At 48.3% G+C, this 18,434-nt stretch overlaps 3 protein-coding genes across 3 annotated transcripts; 1 reads left to right on the top strand and 2 right to left on the bottom strand.

The window, feature by feature from the left end:
• Positions 1–1,084: 1,084 nt before the first annotated feature.
• On the bottom strand, positions 1,085–1,982 carry FSST1_009547 (class I SAM-dependent methyltransferase; the record flags this gene model as incomplete). The annotated part of the gene is made up of 2 exons (XM_083226531.1): positions 1,085–1,771; positions 1,839–1,982. 2 exons carry the CDS (start codon positions 1,980–1,982, stop codon positions 1,085–1,087), a joined length of 831 nt encoding a protein of 276 aa, XP_083085508.1.
• A 3,855-nt stretch (positions 1,983–5,837) lies between these two features.
• Positions 5,838–8,211, top strand: FSST1_009546 (uncharacterized protein; the record flags this gene model as incomplete). Its single annotated transcript, XM_083226530.1, has 4 exons — positions 5,838–6,544; positions 6,596–6,994; positions 7,044–7,579; positions 7,634–8,211. 4 exons carry the CDS (start codon positions 5,838–5,840, stop codon positions 8,209–8,211), a joined length of 2,220 nt encoding a protein of 739 aa, XP_083085507.1.
• Positions 8,212–10,692: 2,481 nt separating this feature from the next.
• FSST1_009545 (copper fist DNA-binding domain-containing protein) lies at positions 10,693–12,125 on the bottom strand (the record flags this gene model as incomplete). The annotated part of the gene is made up of 3 exons (XM_083226529.1): positions 10,693–11,744; positions 11,822–11,980; positions 12,050–12,125. The coding sequence occupies 3 exons, from the start codon at positions 12,123–12,125 to the stop codon at positions 10,693–10,695; spliced, it is 1,287 nt and encodes a 428-aa protein (XP_083085506.1).
• Between the last annotated feature and the right edge of the window lie 6,309 nt (positions 12,126–18,434).

The following is an 18,434-nucleotide window of genomic DNA, read 5'->3' as shown; positions in this document are numbered from 1 at the left end:
AAAGTAGCATAAGCTGACGTACTAATTTTGTCCCTTATGCTCTCAGCGATTAATTTTCCGATGCCCATCAAGCTGGGAACAAATGCACCCCGTCAATTAAAAGTACACTTATAAGACTACGGCGTATAATTCAACTACCTGGATACTCCTACCGTCCACGAAGCTGGAGTACACGGATCTTAGAGTCTTGGACCTCATGCGTAAGTGGTTAGCACAAAAGCATGACCTGTAAGCCAAGAAACAATACGCGACTAACAAAATAAAGGGAATAGAGGCAAAAGTGCCAATTATGCAATTATTAATCTAACAGTAGGTAATCATACCAAACCAAACCAGTCTATATTTTGCCTTCTCTCACTTTAATCCATGTATAGCTACCAAATCGTTGAACGCCCAATAAAAAAGGACTAGCATGAGTCAAACTAGCTCACCATCACGAACACCGCGCATTACCCAGCGCCGCCAATATCATCATGTCTCATCAATCATTCGAATAATTTACCCAGTGTAGGCAAAATCATTTCTTCGGGTAGTACCGGCTCTCGAATAAACCGTCAGTTATAGATAGTTTGTTGTTTTTGGCGCGCCCGGCCAGTATTAGGAGCTCCTACGCAAGCGACTCTTGAGTGTCAAGAAGCTTGTGGAGTTATATCCGCAGGCCGAAAAGTCGTGGTCCCACAAGGCGAAGGCCATGTCGATCAATACAATTTAGTTGTGAAAGTAGACAGCTCGAGGGCCGATGCCTATCGGTGAAGGCTAGGCAGTTGCCCCCTTTCTAGTTCCAGCTAAAATAAGCTTTATTAGTAACCCTGCGGGCACTCTTTGTGAGCCGCCGAGTCTAGAAGGAATGGAGGGATAAGTGCGGGCAAGACCAAGAAATTCCAATAGTTGTTTCTCACTATTTTGTGATATTGGTGGTGAATCTGAGTCGTTATGATGCCAAACGCACTGGCGCTAATTTGGGGATAAGTTGACCAACCCAGAGTAGAAAAGTCGCTTGGCTGGATACAAGCTTCGCAATAGGGTCAAATTGCCCAGTAATATGGAGAAATGAGACGGGAGCATGATGCGCCTCGCTCATGTCTCATGATACCTGGTAAACAGTAAAGTTGACTGGGAATGTATGACTGCTAAAGCCAGGTACTTTGGATACAGCCTCTCCTGTGGGTTCGACTTGGACCTGCCATCGCGTCTTGGTCAAATCGCCAATTTCGTTCCAAAGTCTTTGGAAGCTCGCTTGGTCGTGCAAATAAGAGGATCGAGTGCTGGTCGATGTTGGTCCTGGATGATTGGTGCCGACTTGGCGGCCGTAGATCATTGCGTTTCTGGTACCTGGCTTAAGAAATTCGACAACGCGTTTGCCGATATAAAGTTGTTGAATCCAGTTGAAGAGGTGAAAGAAGCTACCTGCATGGACCATGGTGATCTTGCCGCGTAAAGAAGCCATTTCCTTGTCTTCGGGATCCAGCATATCGCCGGCAACAAAAGAAGCGCCTAATTGGTGTCGATCCTGGAAAAGGTCATAACCAATGTCGATAAACTTGGACTGCAGATCAGTACCGATGAGTTGAGCGCCGTCAACCCCATCCGCACGGAATTGTCGGATCACTTGCCCGACGCCACATCCGAGATCAAGAAGGACATCCCTAGAGCCAGCAACGTTGAGGCGGAAAAGAGCCTGTTGATAGCGAGGATCCTTGGGGTCTGGGATGTATAAGAATTTCCATCGTCCAACGCAAGGGTACTGTGAGACGCACCAAGCCTTCTCTCGCTGAAGGCAGAAGGTCACGTCAGTTCTGTGCAAGGAACAACAAAGCAAGCGGAATTTGTGAACTTACAACTCGACGTATGTGGCCGTCCAAATCATGGTATGGAATTTTGCTGTAAACCTCGAGAAGATGTCGAGCTGGGCCAATGTCTTGTGGAGGATCTTCGAGATATGTCCAGTCTCGCACCTTCATAACATCCATACTCAACAACATGGTGGGATGAAGAAATTAAGCGTTTAGTAGTTGTGGGAAGGACTCCAACGTAGATCGGCGGTTGTAATACAACAGAAAAGGTTATTTCGCAAGCGTCATTGAAGCTGTAATAAACGTCGTGTGATGCGAGTAAGAAAGAAGTTGAGAAACCCAATGCTGAAAGTGTGTGAGAACGGCCTTTCCCTTAAGGCAGAAGACAAGCAGTCGATGATGCCATAACAGTGTTGCTGACAAGGGCGCTTCAACAGGGAATGGAGAAAGGGATGAAAGCTTGAAGAGAAGAGGAAGGATGGAACTAAAAGCAAAAGCAAGACCCTGAGACAAGAGAAAAGAGAGAGTGGATGCGATGCAAAACCTTAGAAACAGACAAGGCAGGGTAAGGGGACTTTTGCCGTGTTGATAACTCGCCGAATCGACTAATAAGCTCGCTGGTTCGTGAGACAAATGACAAGGATACCTGACATACTACGTAGTACCTTTACTGGAGTGCAACCTCCTGTACGTTCGCTCGGCAGGTCAGTGAGGCACTATGGGTCCTTTTTTTATGGGCGCGGATATAGGGAGAGTTAGGGCCGTTTTTAACAGTCTTAAGCATAGGACAAATAAAAGACGGGGCTTTAAAGAAGCCTAGAAGGCTAGAAGGTAACTAAAAGACAAGCTAATTGAGAGATAAACATGAATAGAAGGAATCTTGGGATTCATCGAACTGTTTGCATTGCTTGATCCCAACACTTGGATTTGAGTGACCAAGACTCCTAGCTTCTAGAACCACCAGCGAAATTAGGTAGGTGATCATTCTTGTTCCTTTTCAGGGGTATATTTCCCCTTGTGTATGTCGCTATGACTGCCGCTCCCGTTGCAACCACATCCAATTCTGTTCTCAGCGCCCTGATACCATTCATAGACACTGGGCTGACGATACCCACTCGCCTGTCCTTACCCCAGCAGGCCTGGTTCAGCAACTAAGTCTCCATGTTTTCAACGCCTCCGGCCTCTCACTCGGACCAATTTTTTGGGTTAACGACTTTGTCAGCTTGTAGAATTACAGATGGCTCGTGTTGGACTTTTGATGCCGGCTGTTAAGCGATTTCATTCGTTGGCAATTAAAATGTTCGCGGTCTAATAAAAATTGTCGTCCGGTTTTCTTGCTTGTCAAATATGACAACGGTCAAAGGATCAAAAGCAAAACACATGTAACACACCAGCCAAACTCAGTTGTCATTTTTTCTAACAAGTTGTCAGATGGTTTTGTAATATCCCATTGGCTCGTACTGTCGCCTCTTTGGACTCGAACCAACAGAAAGAAGCAAACATGAATACATACCTGGACTACTAGTTGGTCGGTACACATGTATTCCCTTCGCCCAGAGGCTGCTGAAGAGACCAGGTACATACACTAGGTTATTCATTACCCGCTAGCCTCCGCTGCGGGAAACATGTATCCATTCGCGGAGGCGGCGGCTGTCAGGGATCGCTGAGACAGCCTCAACGTCCCGGTTCTGCCGAGTGGATAACAGGGTCTAGAAACCCGAGAACAATTTAGAAAACCTGGCAGTAACTCTCTGTAGAAACAGAGAGTATCAAGGGCGAAGATAGTACCTGGCCAATGCCTAGGTCTCGACCATCATGTTGCCAGTTCTAGTGCTTGCATTCCTCCCCCAGAAACATCCTTACAGTAATTAATTTACACCTGCAGCTTAACAGGGACAGGGATAATTTGGTGCATAAGTGATCAACAAAATTCGGATTACTTGTACGGTCAAAAGAGATTGATCAGGTAGAGCTTTGTCCTCACTCTTGGACAAAGGAATCTAAACCTGGGGAAGCGATGAAATACCCGGTCAGTCCGAGTACAATACTCTGTAGAATTCGCGATGATACGCCATGGCCCTGGACAAAGAAGTCCATTCAATCATAGTAGTACTGAGCATCACCAACCATGCGCACAGGACATTAAGACAATCTCGATCAAGCCTCAGCAAGCCCATGCTTCCGCCTCGTTTTGGAGCTCCGGTTAACCGCGCTATACGCCGTAACCAACATGAATGATTTCTCCCTCTGTCCGAAAAACTCAGTTGTCAATAGGGCTGAGGTTTGGATGACAAACATTTCGGATTCTACAATCAATGCTCTGCTCGTGACAGACATGCGGGTACTAACTTCTGAAGATTAACATCATTGCATCATCCGTGAATTCACAGGCGGGAAATTGCACGTCTTCTGCCGGTTGTTGTAAGTGGGAGGGATGTCATCTAATCATCCAGTCCCCTGTCAATGTTTCAGTCGATCTGCAGAACCGACCATTTTTTCTATTTCTGTCATTGAAGCTATTTCCCAATCAAACCAGTCAACATCTCGCGGTTCTGGTGCATATCGACGTGTTGCCAGATACGCTAGACAAAGATAGGCAGTTCGACGTTGGTTTGACCCCCAACTTTCAGGTGTCAGGGATATTTTGCCTTTAGTTTCTTGTTATCAAACATTAGATCTTGAACCTTAATAAAGCTACTTTTTCTGTTGCTTCTTGATCGAGGTGGGAATGACACCATACAGTGTAAAGGAAACAAAGAACGAGGGTCCAGCAGAGGGTGCCATTTCCATGCAGTAAGACAGGTTTATGGTGCAGCAGTGATGGCAAAGCAAACCTTAACAACCTATAGAATCATAGGTGTTTTATGTTATACCTATAGTCTGAAGCTTAGCCGTTAGCCTACATATGCAAGTCTACAGTTTGCCAAGTTTGCTCGCAAGTTACCTCCCTAGGTTTCCCATACCTTTATGCACAACATAAACACCTAGCTTCTTAATTTTGTCCTTGAGGTCTCCTGACCAATACTTCTAGTCTTGCGATTGAGGTGTTATGTACGGACTAGGTGCTTCCGTAAGGATATATTTAGTGATACCTCTTGTTTGGGTCTGTTGTCTAGGTAATGTTGATACATTGTCCAGTGGGTAGCAGAAAACTTGGCCTCCAAGTCTCAGCGTATGAAAATAAGGTATGTAAGAACTATAGTGTAAGGAATATAAACTGACATACTAGTTTCGTCTCTCATGCTTCCAGCAGTTAATTTTTCTGATACCTTAATAATTGCCTGCTCTGTTTGCTGTTGTGGAGTGTGTGCAAGTCAATCTCGCTCTACAAATATTTATAGTTATTTCTTTCTGAGATAAAACATCACGAAATACACAAGGGAAGCACAGCACTTAGACATGATCAAAACTGTGGTCCACCTGAACACTTGAATTAACCTCAGGCATATGAAACAGAAGCAGGTTATTTACTGCAAACTGTGTTCAACCCTAACATGTTGTCGCCAAACCTTCGAGAATTTGCTTTAGGGTATGTGGATGACTAAGCACAACACAAACCGAGCATTTACCGCCCTCCGAAAAATTCTTCCTTCTCCGTGATCTTGTCAAAAACACCCACACAAAGTGCCTGAAGTCATCGGGGCCGAGTTCTTCCTCTTCCGTCGAGGCGTCGCATTTATTCAGTTCCGAGATCCCAGAACAAGAAGTCGTGTAAGTCGTCAAGACCAAGACATAGTTTCCCCATCTTACAGCACGAACGCAATCTTGTTATCGCGCTTGCTGCCAGCTTCACATTGACCTATAGTCGCCATCGGGTTGAACTGCTGCTAACAATGCCTTCGTCCAGTGACATATTTGCGCGTCGCGCAGGATTCAGCTTGGTGGAACGCGTATATATCGCGTATATATCGCGTATCAAGACTAGAATCATTGAAGAATTGCTCTAATTTCCTAATACCAGGCGCATGTTGCCATCCCGAGTGACGATTTAATACCCCGCAAGTCCCAATCGAGTACTATTTGTGTACTCAGACGAACATAATTATGGCCACAAAAATGGAACCTGATACCGATGGCAACATCACATATCCTTCACCAGGAGCTGAGGCCATGGAATCCGGTCCTTTTTACAACACTGCCGGCCGAGATGGCGCCCAAGAGCATCAAGAGAGGATCGATGGTATCGCGGCGCATCATGACCACCACGAACAGTCCGAACATCAAGTCCCCGAACAAGTCCAACATGTACAAGTCCAGGAGCATGATCAAAGTGAACTGCAACAACCGGAAACAGAAGCTCCCCAACAGCACGTTTCTCGTCCCGCCAACCTAGAGGAACTTCAGTTAGCAGCACAGCTGGGCCATGGTCTGGCAGGGACACCCATGATGCCTGCCACGGATCCCAACATGAATGTTGAGGACCCCAATCTGCGAAACATCATGCCCCATCCTGAACCTGATCAGCAACAAACGCCATCATATGTTCACGATACTCCTACAAGCGACCCGATGGTATCGCATGCCATGTCTGTCTCTGTTGGGCCGACTATGGCTCCCCAATACCCAATCGACAACAGTATCCCTCCGAGGAAGAGGTCAAAGGTTTCAAGAGCATGCGATGAATGCCGGAGGAAGAAGATAAAGTGTGATGCCCAGACCGACACTGGCGATGCTCCCTGCTCGAGCTGTGCAAGGTCTTCTATCAGATGTTTGTTCAGCCGTGTACCTCAAAAACGAGGTCCCAGTAAGGGGTACGTATATTTTCGTCTCGATGGTAACCCTGAATAACTAACGTATCGCAGATACATTAAAGAGCTGGCAGACCGTATCCATAGCATCGAGAACAAACTTGAATCAGATGGAGGTATCAGCCAGGACGACATCGACAGACTCTTCGTTACAGACAGGCCCCGACCGAGTCAGAGCGATGACTCTGCTCGCAAAAGACCGTTCTCTAGTATCTCAACCAACGAATTTACTACACCTTCGCGACAGACTCCATGGGGATCTGAGCATAGAATCCAAGCCTCCCCAGGAACATCTGAAGCATACGCATCCTATGACAATAGCTCATTAGTACCACAACCTGCACCCCTCCTCAAGCCCGAAAGCGCGCCTGCCAAGCCGCCTGTGGCTCCTATGGAAGTTTCCATGCCCGATGCTCACGAAAATGTAGACATTGATGAAACCATGCTACACAGGTTAGTAAATTGTGACATGCTGCGTTTTCTGTAGCTAATCGTCTTTCAGTTATTTGTCCAGCTTTCAGCCTGTCTATCCGATACTACCCAGCACGAAGGAGCGGATGCAGTCGCTACTCGCGCAATGCCCAGTGTCTCTTCAGAACGCATTTTCGTATGCTCTCTCTGCTGTCGTGGGATCCGGTGGCGACACAAAACTTGCCAACTGGCTCCTCTCTGAATGGGAGAGCGACGAGAGCACGGCTAAACGGACTGCTACACGGGCTGCACACATCGTTCATGGGCAAAGCTTGCTCTTGCTTGTGATTGATGCCGATATGCGATCACTGCCTATCTTACCTTTCCTTCTGACACGCGCCATCGCCCTAGCCAGCTCGATAAGGCTATGGAGATACACTCCCATGGAGTCGCTCGTAGAGCCAGATTCAGATGATGCACTGTCTGTACAGCTATGGTGGTCCTTAATTCTGATGGATCGCTGGTATGCCATTGGTACAGGAAAGCTGCTGCTTATACCAGATCGCAGCGTGGTAGCTCCTCCTGGCCTAGAGAACATCCTCGGAGAGGTGTGTTTCTACCTCGTTCGTAAGTGACGGCTCAACCCTCTTGATTAAGCAGCAACCGCTAACCAGTTCCCAGGACTTTCGAAGTTGCTTAGTCGCCTCTGGCATGCCATTTCGACCTTGCAGCCCGGAGCCTCGACCACCGAGGAAAACACGGCTCAAATTCTCTCGGATTACATCGAAAATTATCGAGAAGATCTACCCGCGCACATTGAACCCGCATCGCACCCAATGGTCCACATGGCATACTGGCACTGCAGGCTCCTCGTAATACTGCTTACCCCAGGAGCCACTCCATCAGAGACGATGTGGGCTACCAAGGAACTCATCAATCTTCTCTCCGCAAACGACTATTTGCGTAGCCCGCTCGTTAACCACTTTGTGGCGCTTGTTTCCATGTCTCTAGCAAAACTGATCAAACTGGACCGATCGCGAGAAGAAGCGACGCAACTGATCAAGGATATCATAGATAAACCCGCTACGGTATGGGATGGTGTTCGTGAGAAGCTCACAGACAAATTGCGGCCAGCTTCCTCAGTGGAAGCAACCGCGAGTCAGGGACTTCAACATCTGGCAGACCTGGCCACAGCCCACGAAGGCGATGACATTCCTTTTGGTCCATCGTTGGCATTGGGATATCTGGAGATGGCTTAGTAGGTCTTGTCTCTTCGAGAACAGAAAGTTGACCTCTGAGCTCAGGGGTCTAAAGAGCATAAATTCATTTGTTAATTTTGTCTCTTATGTTACTTATGGTTAAACTTTCTGATACCCCGAGGACTGTAAACCGACAATTGGAAGAGGGTGTAAATGGGGGCTATAATACAACGGGAAGGCCTGTGCTTGGGTTGTTTTGGGGCAAGAAAACTTGTACTATTAGTATTCCCGGTTTGACACTTGTTATAAACCGGGGTTCATGAAAATGGGGATTGATGACGAAGAATGATACATGACGCCAAAGCTCGCACCGTGAATGATGGCGTCTAGTTTTGTTGAGATGCTATTACGGAGATGTTTAAGTGGTATCAAATAAGATTATCTTGTTTGACTATCCTATCAAACGGTGTTGTAACCGAATATTCATTTCACCTGCAGAAAAGGCTTCGAATAGAGTTTAGTAATTCAGTTGATCCTTCAAGCTACTGCTGTCTCTTGAGAAAAAAGTCAAATCGTGCATATTTCAAGTTGTGCCTGATCGACACGTACATCGTCTACTTCTACCTCCGAGGATCGGGGAAGACGTGACGAGAGTAATGATGAGATTGGATTTACGTAACTTGCCCTTATCAAATAAAAGCCTTTTTTTCATCTTTAGACTAGTCTAGTTATTAGTGATCGATTGGTGTGTCTGTGAATCTGTCGGTCAGTCGGTAGTTAAAAGACGATGGACGATTAGTATTGGAACGGCTTCTACTAGCGGCTTGGATGAACAGTTTTTTTCTGAGGCTACCGGCCAGTTGTCATAGACACCTACTAACGTACGCGTACCTGAACTGGTATTGAGAAGCCGCACAGAAACCTTCTACGCTTGATATACGCCCCCTCCAACTGCATGTCAGGGTTAAGGAAAATAGACCAGGCCAGGCCCTGCATTACTGAACTGATGCCGGACCGGGACCCAGCGATGGATGTATGCACAGCACGAAAAAGAAAAAAGCAAAGAGGTTGTATGCATGTCCGAGCCTAAACAAAGCAAACATAGACATGCATGTATGTTGAAGAATCTTCGTTGGACGTGGTGGGGCTGTTCAACGCTCATCGTGATGATACTCCGAACCGAACGACTTGTGTTCATTTCACAGGGTGTGTTGTTGATCGATAGTTTGCGAAGAATGTAAAATCGGAAGATCTTATTACGTTCATGTAGTTGGATGTCGAGGCCATGTCCTGGTACGAGTGCCATGTCCTTCCCCCATAACTCCCAGGATCCGGGGGACAACCGGGGAGGCAGGCAATGATGGGGGTCCAAAGTCGGGGAAGAGTGGCCATGGTTATAGCGGCGCGTGTTGGCGCTACCAATAAGGTGATGTTAGTTAATATGAAAGAAACGCCGATTGTTTCTGAATACATGCCCGGGTAATTGCCAGTGCTGTCGAATGGGCATCAAGCCAAGATAATGAACATGCTCTCTCACGTATTCCATCCCACTCGTGTTTCGACACGTCGACTCATATCATCTCCGGACGTCCGACGTGTTGCTATGAGATCCGTGACAGAGATCATTAGACGTATAAAAAACAGCTGATAACAACCAGGTGCAGAAGTTCCTGTCAGCTATTCTCAAACCCATGTCAACACAATCACTCGTAGCGTATGCGAAAGGAACAGTAGTTTGGTGTTGGCTCATGGACCTCGACTCGGTTGGTCTCGGTCCCAGTCATGAAGTCTATTGTTGTAGCGAATCTTGGCCAAGTACTCTTTTTCGTACTTGGCTTGATGTGAGGAGCAGGAAACATCGAGCCAGATATAAGAACGATGTGCAATAATTGTGTCTTTCGACACAGAATAAATGCCTGACAACCAAGTATAGAATCTTGAATCCTCATCCTGGCCGCATCCTTGGACTTGCAAATTCCCCTTGCGGATAAATCATGTACATATTGGCGAGACATGTAAGGCACCGCAGTGTCTTCCAGCTCGATTCTGCCATAAATATTTCCGCAAAGCTAATTCACCAAACCAATTGCACTGCTCTTCTCTGCTTGAATGCCAACACGATCTCATGGATCCATGCTCTGTAGCCTTGTATAATTCAAAAAACCAGCTGCGCCTGTTCTATATCTCTTGTTCCTCCCAGTCGATTGTGAGTAAAAAGTATGCTCATCAATATCTCCAACCGTCTAGACACCTTTTGGATGAAAATGTCATTCTGTCATCATCATCATCGCCATCGGAAATCAGACGTCATTCTACTGAGTCTGGTTTGCGAATGGTGGTGAGCGTAAGTTCGCTCTACATGAAACGTATATGTGTTGCCGCTGTTCGCGCAAAATGAGTAAAAAAAAGAAGCCATATCTCCCATGGCTTCATCCCGTATGGTATTTTCCAACGCCTGCCAGTGCATGGCCCTAATGACTTGAAAATAAAAAACTGAATGGGTATTATGTACGCCAGGATATTCGAAACCTCAATCAATCTTCACATACCCCAAAAGCTGGGCATGGAAGCAGGGCCAAGAGGGTCGGGACTCTCGTCCATTGTCGCAATGCCCTCGTTGTAATTGGGCATCCAGAATGCTGGGTCATCCTCAACCATTGACAGACCAGCTCCAGCCATTGGGCCAGCTTCAGCTCCCTTATAGAAGCTATCGTAATCAATGGTGGTTAGATCGGCCGAGTTAGCCATCACGCTGCCGCTCTGTCGGATGAAGCTATCGGTGCGGCTAAAACCACCCAGGCCATCCAGGCCATTGTAGTCGTCATCTCCTCCGGGGAGAAAATCCTCTACCTCAGAAACCTCGCCCGAAGTCGATGTTGTGTTGGCGAGGTGGGGCAGGTGCTCCGAGCCGCTGCCAAAGTCAAACAGACCATTGAAGCTTTGCGTACCAGCCTGGCTGTAGCTTGATGGCGTGAAACTCTCGCCCTTCATCTCCGACAGGTCGTAATGGCTCCAGTCGACTGAGGCCGCGCTTAGGCCGGCGCTGTACATAGGAGCATCCGTCTCCGAGTTGAAGCCAGAGCCGAATAGATCGAATGTGCTGTTGGCCATATAGGGAGGATACTCAATGCCCGACAGATCTAGAGGAGGAAGGTTGGCGTTCAAGTTCTGGAAGCTGCTGGTACCGCTCATAAGTGGTGAAGTGGTTTCCGACTTGACTCGACGTTCTCGGTTGGTAGCAGCACGCGCTCGGCTGCTGGGAGGCTCCCGCGAGCTCTTCTGAAGCATGCTGTCGGCGCCTAGACTGGTAGTGCTGTGAGCCGAGTTCACCCTGTTGAGCTGGTATGGGCCACACTTTTGGGAAGCTCGGTTGGTTCTGTGGGCAGGTTTATGGTTGCCATGCTGGTCGAAAGTCAGAACCCCGTCCGAGTGAACTGTGTTGGCTCGTCGTCGTCGACCAGGAGGCTTTGGGCGACCAGTAATGCTCATGGTCAGGGACTCGCGCTCCGAGTCAGACTCGGGAACGGTGTCAAGAGCAGGCTCGTTCTTGTGTGAGCAACTACAGTGGCCGCCATGGTTGCAGCAGCACGTCTCTGCGAAAGGTTTAGAAAATGCGACTCATGACGACCGCCTCGAGGTCTAGGACAGCTCGAGGCTGAAGGATGCTCACCAGTGTGCCCGTCAACAGTTGGCTGCAAATGGGCACATTTGCTCGTCTTCTCACCACAGTCACACTTGACATGGGCAGAGCGAGACTTGCGCATAGCGCGACAGTGCGCGCATTGGGAAACCGGCCGACCCTTCTTGTTGATATGTTGAAGTGGACGGTCTGGAGGTGGCACGTGGTAAGCAGTGGCTCACATGGCGAAGTCGAGTGTTAGATATGGAATAGACTTACCAGAATGTTGACAATTGCTCACACGATGGCCGCGAACGCAGGCCTCGCAAGCATACTTTTCTCCATCAATTATCATTTTGGCGGGGTGCTAACTGGTCTGAGATGCAGTCGACTCGTGAGCTGGATAGTAAGATGCTTTGTGCTGACAGCAGTTGATTTCTTGCAGAAGTCTGATATGTAGGTCTCAAAGAGATCAAGTCCCAGTCGAGTACGCTTGGTTCGGACAAGGTAGAAGGAGAATATGGTGGATTTCTATCGGCGCCGATGTTAAAGGCTTGTGTGTAAGTGTCCCGCAAAAAGCACTTCCGCGCTAAATCAAGTGGACTTGAAGTTGGGGAAAATGGGCCGAAAGAGCTTTGGTAAACCGGACAGCTACATGAACATATCGCGGCGAAGCTTAAGCAGAGCTGGAAGAGGCTGGAAAATAAATCCAGTCAAGGAACGAGGGGACAGAGGACAATAAAAGTTTTCGAGGGCAAGTTGATAAAGCCAATTGATGTGAGAGAGGAACAGGAGTGGAGATGCCACCGACCGGTGGGTGGGTAAATTTGCCCTTGGGGTGTCTTGGGGTCTCTGGAACTGTACTGTACGGTACCTAGACCTAGCTTGTGGTCGGGTTGGATCGCTACTGTAACCCTGGGCCCCTGGGTGTGCGAGAGATGTGGTTGGGTGGGTGTGGGTGGGAGAGCCAGAGGGAGTGCGCCGCAGGAATACCTGAATTGGATGGGCGGACGAGGTCGGCGGCAGGACCGGGGTTTCTTCTGATGCACAAGCGGGTTTGGCGCCTTCAGCTACAGAGCCAGCTAAGACAAGACAAGGACATCGACAACCAAGGCCAAGCCAAGCCGCCTTGCTGGAGACGTTGTAGGTGGAGATGTCGGCCCGGATGGTCGGAGCGTTCTCGTTTTGCGTTGTGTTGTTCGTCGGACCTGGTACTGTAGCTGTGGTGACGTCGGCGGCCGACACCAACTGTGAAGAGACGAAAGAGAGAGCACGCTACACTTCCGAGCGCGGTCCCTGAGGAATACACTGAAGAACACAGGGGGAGCTGTATTCAGGAACAGGAGAAAGAAGTGAAAGTGAGAGACAAATAGAAAATCTAGGAGGAGGGCTTGTCTTATGGCTTCGACAACGCGACAATGATGAGGACACAAACACTATTAGCAGCAGCAGCAGCGAGGCGTGGTGTGCGAAGCAGCATGCACCACAATGTGATATGTCTGTGAATGGCAGCAGAGCACCCTTTGATCCCTTGGTCCCTTGCCCAGTCGTGATCCCCTTGATCCTCATCTCGCGCCGAATCGATTCCCGCACGTATCGAATCGAATTCTTGCTTTCTCGCTGGTTATACATAATTCCGTCTACCTGCCTGCCCGCTCGCTTGCTCTGTTGCTTGCGCCTGCGGCCCCCAGGCCCCATTGCCCAATATCCTTGTCTTGAATAAACCCAGCAAGGCCAGGCCAGACGTGGAGGAGGGAGGTCGCGGACACGGACGCGATCGAGGATACTCGGCTGTACAGTGTGGGACGATGGCGCAAGCAGCAAGGTGACCGGGCTGGGGCACCGGGGTGGAAAGCGTGGGCTAGGATGGGGGACAAGGGTTCTGAAGCGACCATGACGAGCTTGAGAGGGCATCGTCACCCTCGGTGGCCCGTGGCATGGCCAGTGAAGAGTGGGATAAAGACCGAGTTCGGAATAGCGTCCTCGTGCCTCTTGCTCTCAAGGGTTCAATTGTGATACATACAAATGTTGGCAGGTCATCGTTTCCTGTGACTAGGGTTTGAAAGAGTTGCAGTTGTTTTATTGTACAGTACATCTATGTCCAGATCGACAGTATTTGACCGTGTAAAATGTGGGAGTTGATACAACCGCCTGGCCGGTTGATTGATAATTTTAGGTCGAGCGAGTGAGCTTGGGGGGGTTGTGGAGCTTGGTCTAGGTAGGCTTGTGGGATTTGTCCATGAATGTTATAGTGGATGGATCACGATGGATGGGGAAGATTGGAGCGAGACAGATTACAGTGGAGGAGAGTGAAGGGTACAAAGTGAGAAGGAGGAGCCGCACGCATCGCATGGCATCGTATCGCTATTGCGCATGGGTAGAGGGGAAGGTGCCCTACCTGAGCCCTTCGTTGGGCAGGTCGAGTTTACTGTACCTGCCTTGCTCGACAACGCAGATAGACAATATCGGCGATGTTTGGTAAAAGGTTATGTGATGGTTGCTACGTTCGGAATTGCCTACCGTAAAATAGTAGTGTTTCCGCGGGTAAATTAGGTTGACTGGCATAACGGGACGGAGTGACGATCAGAATATCCATGTTTAGCTTTATGGGAGAATTCGGGGCAGTAGAGATGCAGCGACGCTGACTGGTTTGGCTTGATATCCTAGTCCCAACATTCGGGATCAAAATCAGCCACAACTCCCTGATCAGAAATCATGTTTTCATAATTTTACTTGAGTCAAGTTAAGTCAAGTCAAGTCAACTTGAGACGAACACAACAGAAACACGGGGCATTCGACGGTAATGGCATAGTGATCGGTCATAAGCCTGGACATCACGGTAGCGTTCAACTTTTCCGTCCACTTCTACTGCTACTCGGCTTCCAAATCTGACGGCTAGATGGTGCCTCATGCAGCCGGATATCGGCTGTATTTTAGGAACCTCTCGTGCAGGTATCGTCGCCTGCAGGCTGTGGCTTGCCCTGTACCTGGCCAGACGGTACAGTACATACAAACTGGCTGACATTTACAGGCCGTCCGCCTGTCTCGTTTAGTGGCCGTTGGCTGGGGTTCTTTGACTGGGGGTAGGGCATCCAGTTGGCATTCGTCAGTGAGGATCGCGGCAGGACAGACGGGCAGGCAAGCAATCCAAACAAGGTTTACAGCTATTGGCTGACTCGAGCTTAAACGGGTGCGATTTGACCAGGTTAGCTACCTAGCTAGTTTAACAGATTGATGAAGGTCATCAAAAGCGGAAAAAGAAAAGTTTTACGTTATGCAGTACCTTATCGGCGGAGCATCTTCGGGACGATCCATCCATCAGTTTGAGTCGTGCAGAGAACCAAGCAGTACTATGTACGTTAGTTGGTACTAGGTATCCTCAGGGATGGAGTATAGTTGGGGTCGGTATCAGTTCGGAAACCCGCAATTGTTGTTGCTGTTGGTATCCGTAGACTCCTTGTAAATAACTGATCATGGTAAGCTGAGTAAGTCTGTACAGTAACTTTATCAGCGATAACTGAATTACCTGTATTAACTATCCGTACAATCCCCATAAAGAATGGAAGCACAACGGATGCAAATGCAGGGCTCCTTTCTTCCTGTCTGCGCCGCTATGAAGTATGTCACACACTGTACGCGAACACTGTAATAACTCAGGCTGAGTGATGGATGGCATTAAACCGCTGCAGCTCCACCTATCAACATCCTCCTGCATCAAACTATTCTCCAGCTTATTTGATAGGGCGTGATTGATGCTCGCCTACATTCACAACTTTTGTCTTGAATTTTGCAAATTCTGATGATGTCTTGGTTGCACCCTTAGCGGAAACAGTAACGCCGCGGCTCTGCTTCTGCAATGCAGCAATTTGAAAACCGGCCGGTTCAATTACCGACCAGCGAGTGACATTGCTGAAGCGAGCAGAGTGTTATTAATTTACTTCCCTGTGCACATGAGATGGTATCCTCGTTTAATTCTCCTAAATATTACAGTTTCTTCGCTTGCGATTTGATACGCTGCTTCCCACTTCACGTTCGTGACTCCATTCTCGCGCAGGCAACAACATCATCATACTTCTGATGCCCCTTGTCTAGGGTTCACGCGACGCTTTCTGATCAAGGCCCAGACTGTCAGAAGCTCTCAACCTACAAGTATCCTGGATCCTTTTATCCACAAAGCCCCAGCGCCCCAGCTTATTCACTAGCACCTATGCCCCTACAGGCATACCGGACTATGTATAGCCGCTGGGCTTTCTCTTGTCCGTGTTGTGGTTGTGGAATTTCAAGATGGCGTATGTGAGCCGACAGAGATGACTGACTAACAAGTTACATTGTCTCAGGATAGCTCTTCAAGACCCTCGTGGACCCTGCAAATCATTGGTCCAGGGTGCCCCCAAACCAAATTAAGCACAAACCGTGCTACGTACCATGACAAGCGCACTTGTCTGCAGACCGCTGATCCAGGGGTAGCTATTGGGCCTTCCAGGCTGAGTAGTCTTGGCTACAGAGATTCGCCGATGCTATTTGCAGCCTCGCCTCTTTTCTTGTCGGACTTCCTATCTTGGTATAATTATTCGGGGACTATACGGTGCTTCATCGTTAATTTGAAGCTTGGGTGGACATTGGCACCGGCAGCAAAATTACACAGTTGATGTCGTTAAGCGTGTAGGACCCTTCGGCGTGCATTCTCGAGCAATTGACACCTGTGACTGAATGCTGACATTCTGCAGTGCTTCAGTGATTTAGACGGGTGGCTGAGACATCCCTCCGTTCATCCATTAGCATCGTCGACTTTTCCGCGTCATCAGCATTGCACAGTCATCCGTCTCCGCCCGGTTGGTGCAGGTCCAATCCTGTCGGGTTCGATTCGTTCCGGAATCCATACAAACGGATACACTCCGAGGTGCGGCAGACTTGCGTTTTAGCTGGGTGCTTGTGACATGCGTATCCTGCAGTTGAGTTGACAGCATTTCCCCAACTTCCCCCGCGATGCGATGCACGGATCCCGACGGGAAAGTGCGGGTGAGCGGGTGCCGGGAGTTTGCTATGGCAATCAAGATGGCTTATACAACAACGACTCATGATCGTTGAACGATAATATTTGAATTCGGGATTCTAATATACTACCGTGCTCAAATTGCTACTCGTATTCTCTCGTCGCTTGGCTGTGTACAAACACAATGCATGACGGCTGAGCTTCGGTTGCTTTTACAACCCCAGTCTGTAATCGCGGGTATTCCCTTTACCCTCCATGACGAACGTTCCTTCAAACCGATCATACCAAAGATATTCAATCCCTGTGCCTCAGCCAGGGTAAAGCTAAACCGGCCATTAATGAAAACGGAAAAGATTTCCGAGAGCTCCCCCAATGTTGGTCGTTGATATTGGCTGTGTCATGTTTTGTCTTGGCCACATACTTGCTGACTTGTACCAAGAAATCATCTCCACGAATCCCTATCGATTCGGACCAGAAGCCTACAGAACCATATCACTCTTTGAAACAGGATAAGTAATAAAAGAAGAGATTAACTGAGAGTTGGCTATTATCAGAAATCCATCATAGACTCGGATCATAGTCTTCCACAAGCTTGGAGGCGAACCACGATTCTGGCATTTCCTCTTTCTTACCGGAGATACGCAGATCGGACAAAGCAAATACTACATTTACAAGGAATATAACTAGAAAACGACAGCCTTGACCCCACAACCTAGCCGCTAATTCAACATCAAAAGTTATTTTGGAGCCGCCAAAAGCGACAGCCGCGCTGGAGTGGGATACCGAGCAAGCTTCGGAGTTTATCAGACCGCCTGAGGAGATAGATCTATGATCTCCACGCCATGTGTCCACGTGTATGGGGTATTGAACTCCATACTCGAGATGGAAGATGAAAAGAAGGTCTATTACTTGACCGCAACTGATGCAGTGTCAAGGATTTCACGCAGGAACCAGTCATGATGTCTTTGGTTGTAATGCTCGATTGGAGTTCTGACTTGTTGTTCCATTCTGCACTATAGCAGACCCTTACATGTCTACGTCCACTCCACGAGGCTCACGCAGGGTCTACCACACCTGCCTGTTCCTTACTTGCATCTGTCAATTCACTTGTGACTTGCCTAATCACAGATGGAGCGACCAAGCAGGGATGGTTGATTCAGCTGACAATGTCCTGAGCATCATGATTACCTACTGGTAAATACAACCATGAAGTTCACTCTCGTTTATTCGTGATGTACGAATTAGTTCTGCTATCAAATGCAAGAGGAATGAACTACAGCCTCACCCGGCCCACTATGGATCGACATTTTATTAACAACTCTCGACAAAAGTGGTTTCCGTTTGAAATGCCTGATACCAATCGTTTCATGAAGCTGTCAAGACGAGGGGCATTTACGGATCGTCTTCAATCTTGATGCCTCGCGGTTGTGTGACTTCGGCTCTTGTTAGTCGCCAAGAGAGGCGTGAAGTAGCAACCATAACCCACAAGTCACTGGGTTTGACCTGGTTCCACAGACACCGCCATTATCAGTCATAGGCTAACTGATGGAAACAGGTTTGCTGTCAGTCTGCAATTGGAAGGCATGGCAATTTGAAACGACAATCAGCCGTTCACTTACATAGTCACACTTTGCACAGATCAACATGAGAAACCGACCTCAGGTTCAGCTA

Source organism: Fusarium sambucinum, chromosome II (assembly GCF_050947815.1).
Source record: "Fusarium sambucinum isolate potato_lamoka chromosome II, whole genome shotgun sequence".
Lineage (NCBI taxonomy): Eukaryota > Fungi > Ascomycota > Sordariomycetes > Hypocreales > Nectriaceae > Fusarium > Fusarium sambucinum.
Note: the sequence above shows the minus strand (reverse complement) of the source record. Positions and strands in the feature narration are given on the sequence as shown.